Consider the following 10,813-nt stretch of genomic DNA (forward strand, 5'->3'; position numbering starts at 1 on the left):
GTGTTCCTTTTGTTTTTGGCGGCCTTGGCCTTCGCTGACCCCACTCTCTCTTTTTTTTTTTGTAGCTTTCAGTCTTACATGCTGGAGATCAAAAGTGCTCGTAGGGCGGACACTCGGGCCAAGATTTTTCTGAAGATGCTGGAAAAGTACCGGCGCTACCGCAACAAATGCCATGAGATGCACGAGCGGCTCAGGGCGAGCACCGGCAATCAATCTCTCAGAGAGAAGCTGGAGAAAAGGGATCAAGAGCTAATGCAGTCAATTCGTAGGAACAGTGAACTCGAGGAGCTACTTCTCGCAAAGGACGAAGAACTCGAGTTGGGAAAGGGGGTCGCTACAGAGTGTGAGCATCTTCAGGCGAAGGTGTTGTCGTTGCAATTTTCGAGCTCGATCAAAATGCCATCAAAATCGAGGATTTGAGTGCTGAGTGGGTGGGGAAGTTAACCGAGTTGGAGAGGTAAGTGTCCGAGTTGGAGAGCGCCGAGAGTGCTCGTTGGCCATAGCAAGGGCAGCGGCGTTGGAGGACATTATCCGTGTCCTCCAATCTGAGCAGGAATCCGAGAGGGCAACGGCCACACTAAGGGAGGCGAGGCTTGAATAGCGTATTGGAGAAATTGACCGGGGAGCTTCAAACTTGGGAGATTGGGTCACTGTACTCGAGGCTGAGAAGGCGCAATTGTTGGCCCAGGTGGAATCTGCCTCTGCCGTTGTCCCTCACCACTTGCACGAGCTTTGGGTTCATGCCGAGGCCCAACGGGACATATACAAGAGTTTGTGGGAGGCGGGCAATGTTTCTAAGGCTGCTTATGAAGGAGCCCAAACAAAGGCACGCGAGGCTCGTGTCAACTGCGGCTACGACCCTGCGACGCTGGAGGCCGGCGAGGATGCTGATGTTGAGGAGTTTCCTGGAGATGACGATGGGGAGAACGGCAGTGATGACGCCGAGTGAAAAGTTGTTACCTTAGTGTAGGTCTTTTTTCTTCTCTTTTTTTTTATGTGTATTGGGCCTGTTTTGGTCGTATGTAAGGTGCGGTCGTTGCGCATGTTTAAATAAAAGGATTGTTGCGTCGTTGTACGTCCTTCGAATTTCTTCCCCTCCCCCTTGCTTTACATTTTTGTTTTGGCGTAGATCTTCGGACTTTTGTAGCGTGAATCCCTGATTTCTTGTTTTGGGAATCCGACCTTGACCGGGTCGAGTAGGATCTCGTCGTGTAAATTCGCGTGAAGTTTCTTCGGGTTTGCACATTTGGGCGGGATTGATTTTCTCTTTGTCGCTTTAGGCGAATTTATCTTTGATTCAATGAAGTTCATGCAATTCGAGCGAGGTCGAATTTTTCTTGTGGCGGCGGCTCTTGGCTGTATAGGTGTTATTTCGAGCTACGGTCGAAATGTTAACCCGTTGTGATTCGAACGAGGCCGAGTCTTTCCTTTAGCGATGGCCCTTGGTCGTAGGGGTATTATTTCGAGTTAGACTGGAATGTCGGTTTGTGTAATTCGAGTGAGGTCGAATTTTTCTTGTGGCGACGGCCCTTGGCTGTAGGGGTGTTATTTCGAGCTAGTGTCGAAATGTTAACCTGTTATGATTCGAACGAGGTTGAATTCTTCTTTTGGCGATGGCCCTTGGCCGTAGGAGTGTTATTTCGAGCTAGTGTCGAAATGTTAACCCGTTGTGATCCGAACAAGGTCAAATTCTTCTTTTGGCGATGGCTCTTGGCCGTAGGGGTGTTATTTCGAGCTAGTGTCGAAATGTTAACCCGTTGTGATTCGAACGAGGTCGAATTCTTATTTTGGTGATGGCTTTTGGCCGTAGGGGTGTTATTTCAAGCTTAGGTCGAAATGTTAATCCGTAGTGATTCGAGCGAGGTCGAATCATTCTTTTGGCGATGGCTCTTGGCCGTAGGGGTGTTATTTCGAGCTTAGGTCAAAATGTTAACCCGTAGTGATTCGAGCGAGGTCAAATTCTTCTTTTGGCGATGGCTCTTGGCCGTATGGGTGTTATTTCGAGCTAGTGTCGAAATGTTAACCCGTTGTGTTTCGAACGAGGTCGAATTCTTCGTTTGGCGATGGCTCTTGGCCGTAGGGGTGTTATTTCGAGCTAGTGTCGAAATGTTAACCCGTTGTGATTCGAACGAGGTCGAATTCTTCTTTTGGCGATGGCTCTCGGGCGTAGGGGTGTTATTTCGAGCTTAGGTCGAAATGTTAACCCGTTATGTTACTGTTAGATTTTGGTGAATTTCACAGGTCGTCGTACTGTTTATGCATACGTCGGAGTGAATCCTGGTGTTCTCGGTTTTGTTTTTACCGGAGAATATTGGGTGTTCCGTTGGGGAGATCCAGTTCTACTTAGCTTCTCCGTTTCCTGGGTGGGTCCCGATTTGCTTAATTTTGCTTGCATTGGAGAATACGATGTATTTCCTGGGTGAGTCCCAGTTTGCTTGCTTTTGCTTGCTTTGTAGACTACCTTGATGGGGAGTGCAAAATGTTGCTCTGTTTCATTCATTAGAGAGTACTATACATATCCATTTCATACATATATTGGAGAAGTTTCCCTGTATCTAGTCCCTTCATCGTTCGGCCTGGAGAGACAATCGGCAGGCGGGGCGACAAATTATACTTTAAACTTTGAGACGTCCCCTTCGTTGCCTCGTTAAAAACCTACCCGAGAAAACCCACTCGAGACAAAATCCGGGCGAAGGAACGAGAATACGATTTTGGGGGGCGTCCTTTTTTAGAAGTTTGAAGTATTTGAAGTGGGCGACATTCCAATTGTTCTGTAGTAATTTCCCTTCCATTGTTGCTAGTTGGAATGCTCCTTTGCTCACTTGCTCAGGCAAGTGCCCGCGTTCTTGTCTAAATCAACAACAGAGGATAAACCAAAATGAAATTTTTCGTACCTCGATCTGACGGGTCAGCGAAAAGAGCGGCATTATAGTGTTACTCGCCCTGCCTGGTTTTAGATTTGACGGTCGTGTTCGGCTCCATCTATAATAGCGTCTGAGCTTCGCGTGAGTTGAGCCCACCTTGCTTGCTGAAGTGTTGAAATCGAGTCCCGGTCCGATGTTGTTCGATTTGTATCCACAACAAGAGACACGGGCTAACATGTGTACACATCCCACTAGGACCGCAGTAAGCTCCCGTTCTTTCAGAAAGGATAGGAATACGGGCTAATATAGGTAGTAAGATGCGTCGAATGGGGGTGTGGCCATGCCAGATGACCATGATCCTATTTCGAACGTATGTGTGTCGTGCCAACCCTATCGCTATTGGCGAGATGTGGGTTTTGCAGAGATATTGGTCGTAACTTCTGCTCTTATGTGGCAGCCTGACCTGGGTTAGCATTGTCGTCTCGAAGGTTTATTTACCGCTCTTTCAAATGGGTGGCGGCGTTTCGCCGATTCTAGATATGAAGGAAACTAAGAAATTTGGCTAAGAAATTCCCACAGACGGCGCCAAATTGTTTGAACAAAAAAGTATAAAACCCTCTTGTCGAACTAATTACTAGATTAAAGAAGGCAAATCTTAGCTAAACATAATTAATCTCAGATCTAGATATTCGGGGTAGAGAAAAAATGAAGAGGAAGAATAATCGCGGATAATATTTCTTCATACAATAATTATACATCAATCATATGTGATAAGCTTACATCTATGACCGATTTGTATCATGAACATGGGGAGAAACAGAAAGGAAGCGAAGGGGTTGTTCTTCCTTGAGAGATTCTCTTGATTATGGCTTCTCTCGCCGCCCCTCTCTTTTGGGTTTAGCTACCCCTATTTTTATTAACAGCTTCCACATTTGTCCAATAGTCTTTGACCAACGTGCTTTCTCATTACCACGCCCTCTTTCATTTGCTTGACCGCTACATCGGTTCCGCGACGTAAGCTTTCTTACGGTCTGGCCCCGACGATGGCCGAGGTGCTCTTTGTCATCTTGCCTTGTGGGCAATGACTACGACTTTGTCGACCCCATATCGTTCCTCTTAGGGATGATTAACCCATGGTCAGATTTTGACCCATACACTCAGCATCCACCAGCTATGTCCGGTGGTCAGTGGTCACCCTCACCTACCTAGGCCGCCTTATAACTGCCTAGGGTTAACTCAGTTTCACATTGAACTTACAGGATAATGATGAACCGGATTTGAGGGACTCACTCCGAAAGGTGAAACTTATGCCCAATATTAAAAGCTATTACTCATTCTTGACAACAAACTGATAATGAGTGACTTACTCCTTAATTATTAAAACTATTACTCATTCATGCATTAAAAACATTTATAATTACTTAAACACGTCTTATACTCCTTTTGACATAAACTTGTATCTTGCATTTTCCTCTCTGAATCCAATCTTTTGACATCAAGGGTATAATATAGTATATAGCAAAATAGACACTTGAAATGGGGCGCATAAACATTCGGTTGAGATACATCACTATTAGTTTGCTAAAAATCAAGCATCTACTACTTAAGAGACACATTGACAAAACAAAAACCATAGTAAAACCACTGTATCTAGCACACTATGTACCACACACAAGTAGTTGGTTCAAGAAGAGATAAGTTACGCAATTAACTCGGTCTATGAGTGACAGTAACTCGACTATTGCTTGGAAGTTGAAAGTAAAACAAACAGCTGAATTAATTTGATTTGTTTACAAGATTTGATATAAAGTACTCACATTTCTCTCTTAGGTGTTAGTATATTAAATAATAGATGCAACCTGCTACAATCAATTCCCCACCGCTATTGACGCAGGGGTAACAAATGAATGTTCCTACCTTTTCTTTCTTCTTTAATAGACTCAACGACTTTGTGACATATTATTTCCTACTTCAATTTATTGTGATCTTTTTTCTTTTTTGTTTCCTGTCTGAATCTAATCTGTCATCAAGGGCATATGCAAAGACCGAAACAAATGAAATCAGAAAAACGAGTCGGATAGAATAACAGTTTTGCCAACATGCCATACCGAACCTTTGATAACAGTTTTGCAGCCAGGGAATGGCAACATAGACCCTAGAAGAAGTTCCTTCTGCTTATGAGAATATCCTAACAAGTGAAACTATAGGATGAAGTTAACTATTTCCAAATACTGGAATCAGCTTGATAGTACAAAATGAAAACCATCATCACATAGAACTACAGCTCTTAAACCTTGACGGACAAAATAAAAGTGTTTCTTCTAATAAGCATATCTTTGCCCCGAACAAAACAGATGACAAAAAATAATAGCTAAATTCAGCGGATAGCTAATCCTTGCATTTGTTGTGCGCTATCTTCTGTTATCCTGTTGGTTTGAATCGTGCTGATAACACCCGCAATGTTAGCCTGCAAAGAGTTGAAAATATTCAAATCATACACAGCATATGATCCATTACAAATAAGAATGAAAATGAACAAACATCTAAATAGATGAAGCGTTAGTGTGGAAGCAATATGTTGCACTAATTTGTGTTTTGGGACAGGAGTAAGGTAAGACCAAGCCTTGAAGGTGTTTGAGAAGGCGGGTTGAGAAGGCGGCGGGTGGGGGTGTAACACCTCTAACAGCTTGTGCAAACCAGATTGTTATTCGTGTTAGTTTGGGAAAGAATATCTTATTTACCCTCCAAGTAGTAAGCTTTGTGCGGAGCTCTTGCCACTGATACAACCCAAATACACGCTCCATACATCGGCTGCACAATGACACAACAACGGAACAATTGTTACACATAACAAATCACAGGAAAATGGTTAACAGAATTTTCAAGCTGAAGCAGAAGAGACAGTAAAGGGGGGCTGACTACAGAAAGCACACCTCACTATTACTACTTGATTCATCTGGTCAATCTTACAGTCAAGTAACTTAGCTGTAATTGCCTTAACAACCCAAGATTCTACCTCAGTGTCATCAATCTGAAAAGAGCAAAAGACCAAATGAGCTAAATGCAGCATAGAAACATCAACAAACAAAATAAGACGAGAAATATACCCGCAATGCGTCCTTGATGATAGAATACGGAATTTGACTAGATCCATTCAAGCCGAGATCTACCAGCGACATTAACCTCATTTTTGATATACAGTCTTCATGGACAAGTCCTACAACATTAGCCAGAAGTTTCAGGCCGCATAGCCCACTCCAAATTAAAGGCTTGATTCATACAATAGCCCAAAGTTCAAAGTAGCATAATGGCAAGTAAATTACCATAGCTTTTTAATAATGCTGAATTTGCGGCCTCGAAATCCAAGTAAGCGTCCAGCCTCTGAGTGAGAAAGATCTTCAGAAGCTGATATACTGGAGCATATTTAGCATCTTTCTCCAACTGGGATATAGCAGGCATATCTAGCAAGTCACACTGCCAAAGAAAAGACAAAGTTCAACTATGGAAAACAAGCATACATAAGGCACAATCCTTCATTGTTTCTTTTCTGATAGGTCTTCGATCTGATCATATAGCGGTCTACTCTACAGTACCAGTATCTAAATTTTTCTCTATAAGCTTCAATACCAGCCAAGAAATAGCAAATTCAAATCAACTAATCCACAATAGCCAAAACATTTAACACTGTAACATACTAGCCATGCATTCTGCTAATACTGTCAAGCACTCTGGTCAACTGTGACGCGTGGAATGGTAAGACTACTAAGACCACAGAATATAATTGCATGGAATACTGTTGGCTGCTGTTCTTTTGTGTTTTTATTTTTGGATAAGTCTATGTGTGCTGTTTATGCAATTTAAGAGCAAGTCACAATTCTATTGTGCATTTCAGCAATTTGTTGTCAGAGTTCGCTTCACTATTGAAATACCTTAAACATATCAGGTGACCTGACAAAATCAATAATTGCACGGGCAGCTTCTTCCTTAGCCTCATTCATCGTATAAGCATCTTCAGCCGAAAAGGTTTCCAGATACTTTGTTAGAAACATGAAAGAATCCTTTGTAGAGCTGCAAATGTGCACGAGAATGAGAAAAACGCATCATCATCAGCATAAATGGTTTAAAATCAGAAGTCTTTCCCCTCTTACCCCTTGTTTTCCTTCAAAACGCTGGAGATTGCAAGGAAGAGCTCTCTCTGATCTTTGACTCCAAGATTCCATTCCTTCAAGAAGTTATCCATCTTTTTGACCGATGGCAAAATATGTTCAGTGACCTTTCCCTGAATGGCCAAATTGAGGGACTTCAAGTAAACAAAGAAACGGCTGTATGGATTCTCCAACAGGTTATAGAGATTGAACAAGCTGAAAAGAGAGAAATTTGATTAGACAACAGAAAAAATTCAGATGAAAGTGATTATCACAAAGTGAGATACATTTTCAAGCGCAAAGCGGGTTTATCATTTGGTTGTTGAATGATTTTAGTAGATATGAGCTCTGCCATCTCATGTACTTGGTCCAAGCTCTCAGGCTTCTTGACAAGGTTGCAGATGATAGTGAAAATGCACTCAAGATCTGAAGCAGAAGCCAATTAATGCATATTAGGTAACAACCGAAGCAAAAAAGGAGGGGGGGGGGGGGGGGGAAGAGAAAACAAAGGAGGAAAACATAAGATGACAATTGACAACAACTGGCTAAAATGTCAGACAATCAAAAAAGTCCAGGACATATCATTTAACAACAGTTGAATAGAATCACAAATGCAGTTTTACCTTTTTCAGAAGCTTTAGAAAATATTAAATCTGCGGAAGTGAGCATCAACGAAGCCAAATCCAACCACCTTCCTTCAATCATGCATTCCTGGGCCTCGACACACAATCTATTAACTTGAGGCTCTGCAATCTATAAATGGATCAACAAATTAAAACTTGTACAACAACCAGAAAGGTCCAATCAAAAAAATCTTTCACCAATCATTTGAATAGAACCCTATGGAATTTACTGAACCATGACTCTGCATTTGGCGTCAGCTTGGGGTGTTGCCATAGAAAGTTTTATATGACGCTACTGTGATTTCGGATGGACTTCAAGGGGTTTTTTTCTTTTATATTTATCAAATTTTCCTTTTTCTTATTTGTTGGTCAGCATATGTCAGCAAGAGACCAGTGTTGTGAAGAGCGTGAAGCGCTCTCTTTTTTGAAGTTAAGCGGAATTTTAAAAAAATATTAAAATAAATACTGAAGGGAAGGGCAATAAGAACTAAGAATAAAAGATATAAAAATAAGAGAAAGCGCAGTATACCATTCCGGTAAAAAATGGGCAGCATTTCAAACGAAAAAACAGTGCAAGAAAATGAAGAATAAGAAGAGGAGAAGAATGAGAAAGAAGAACTGAAGGGGAAAAAAAATTCGCCAGCACTTCGCTTCTATTTGGACGCTGAAACAGTGAAAAGTGTAGATGATCTTGAAGTTGAAAAGTGTAGAAAACTTGGAACCCTAGTCGCCTCTTTCTTTCTCTGTTGCTGCTGGAGTGCTGGTCGATATGTTTTAATAAAAGAAAAGCTATTTTAATTAGGCAGCCCTTTAAAACAGAGAAGCGCTCGCTTCAGTCGCCTTGCTTCGCATCGTCGCTTCTCGCTTTTTAGTGGGAAGCAACCGCTTTTTCATACCCGCTACGCTTCAGATAGCAGAAGCGGTGAGTAGGTCGCCTCGCTTCACTTCTCGCTTTAAGCGAGGAAGCGACCACTTTTCACAACTCTGCAAGAGACTATATGTCTTTTCACTTAAAGAGTTCTTCCAAGTCCCAGATGTGCCTCTTGAATTGTTATTGAGTCTTTTTTTATAACAGTAAAATCCCCGGGCTAGTGGCATACGATTCGAAACCGGTGGTTAATTGGTTCGCTCCTCTACCCTTCTCCAATTAAATACCATACATTTGTCTACAACAAGGTTCAAAATCGTGACATGCGCTTAACCCACACATCACGTGCGGCACTCTTACCACTAGACCAAAGTCCTGGGAGGAGCTTAATTTGTTATTGAGTCTTCCAACTATATTAACCAGACTAATGATCCCCTTTCCAGTAACTCCAATGAGATGGGAGAAAAATATGAATGTAAACTCCTGATAAGCATGTGAGAATAGCAGAAGCAAAAAACTGCTGCACAAATGAGAAGGGATGTCATATTACATATTTAAACCCCCTAAAATTTAGTAAGAAAGAAGTTACTGGCGTACTTTTACAACCATAACCCACTACAAATGCTTAAAAGCTCCATTATATCTAATATCTAACAGGGATAAAAATAGCTGGCATAAACCCTTGCAAAAGAACAAGTTTGGCACGAGTAGAAACTACACTTCCACAGCAGCCATTACCGAGAGATACATGTGTTCTTCTTTGAGAAGGGATTCATTAACACTAGGGCAAAACAATGAATGCATATCTCAAAAGACGAATTAGAAACAATAGATCAATCAGATTCCAACTTTTTTTTTTCCTTTTAAAAAGTTAAAAGTGGTTATTATGCATCCTAACCAGAAATTAGACATATATGCTTTCTTATGAATCCACTATAACCATTCCAGATATGATTGGTCAATTGAGTTTGGGATAGGGACAAGCAAATTTTATATCCATGCTTCTTTTATGACTTCTTGTGCGCACCTGGACTATTCCATCTACTACCTCCCGCCAGGATAATCATATTGTATATCAATATATAAACTCCTAGATTAAATTTCCTATGAACCCTCGATGTCCACTACATATAGCTAGGGATTGGGAGAATAATAAATAAACCTCCACCTCATTCCCAAACAACTCCTGGTCGGCTATATGAATCCTCTATTTCGATTCAGCACAATTTCATTCCATATCTAAAATAATGCAGAGGATTGACAAAACCACAAAAAAACGATTCCATCTAATAAAAGTAGAGGTCGAACACCATTTCCGCGAATACATCAAACTCTTGAGAAAATAAATACATTTAACAGAATAAATAGAATGTTAGAAGCAAGGGGCAGAGATTACATCGGCGCCGGCGTCAGACCATGACATCTCCGCCGTAAACCGGACGACGGAGAGTACGGGATCTTCCTCTGAAGTAGGGACCACCGTCGTCATTTTTCTTTGTTGCAAATTTTCCAAGAGAGAGAGAGTGCAGCAAGCAGCGCAGCAGAGACCTCTCTTGGTCAGGAGAGAAGAAAAACCCTAGCTCGATAGGGATAAAGTTCGAGAGTTGCCAATTAGACGAAACAATGAAAAAAATAACCCCATATGTTTTGGGTTGTTCTAAAATGGTCCTTAAAACATACATTTGTGCAGTTTTAGCTCCTTATGTTTACTAAATTGAGTACTTTTGATTTTGTTATAAAATAACGACTGTAAAGTAAATAAACTAAAGACAAGTATAGAGAGAAATTGATATATTATTCAACTTCAAACTTATGTACATAATAAACTGAAATCTCCTCTATTTATAGAAGAAAGCAAGTTGCTGTGTAAGCTGCTACTACAAGTTGTTGTGTAAGCTGCTACTATATCAGATATAGATAATCTTCAACAGGGGTAATGTTTATTCATAACGGAGTACCGAAAGGATAAGCTTATTGTACCAGGTATGGATAATCTTCTACCGGGGGTAATGTTTATCCATAACCGAGTACCGAAGTGATAAGCTTCTTCAGGAGGCTTATTTCTAATAGAGTACTAAATAGATAAACATATTTACAGCGGAGTCCCATGTGGATAAGCTTCTTCAGGAAGCTTATTTACAACGGAGTACTAAATGAACATCCATAATATAATATATTTATAACATATTTCTATTATTACAATTACTATTAGAGTAGAACGTAGCATTATCTTTGATAGAATTGATCGTTAGAGGTAGATGAGCCATTTAAACTAAAGGTGTCAAAGGGGTGGGAGGGCCGGGCCGGGTCAAG

At 41.2% G+C, this 10,813-nt stretch overlaps 1 protein-coding gene across 1 annotated transcript; it reads right to left on the reverse strand.

The window, feature by feature from the left end:
• LOC109235344 (eukaryotic translation initiation factor 3 subunit M-like) lies at window positions 4,922–10,094 on the reverse strand. The gene is made up of 10 exons (XM_019401409.1): window positions 9,897–10,094; window positions 7,633–7,762; window positions 7,297–7,435; window positions 7,013–7,225; window positions 6,794–6,932; window positions 6,188–6,338; window positions 5,972–6,081; window positions 5,798–5,895; window positions 5,606–5,675; window positions 4,922–5,331 (listed from the first exon to the last, which is right to left on the reverse strand). Exons 1-10 carry the CDS (start codon window positions 9,987–9,989, stop codon window positions 5,242–5,244), a joined length of 1,233 nt encoding a protein of 410 aa, XP_019256954.1. The 5' UTR covers window positions 9,990–10,094; the 3' UTR covers window positions 4,922–5,241.

The sequence above is a fragment of the Nicotiana attenuata genome, chromosome 12 (assembly GCF_001879085.1).
Source record: "Nicotiana attenuata strain UT chromosome 12, NIATTr2, whole genome shotgun sequence".
Taxonomy (NCBI): Eukaryota; Viridiplantae; Streptophyta; class Magnoliopsida; order Solanales; family Solanaceae; genus Nicotiana; species Nicotiana attenuata.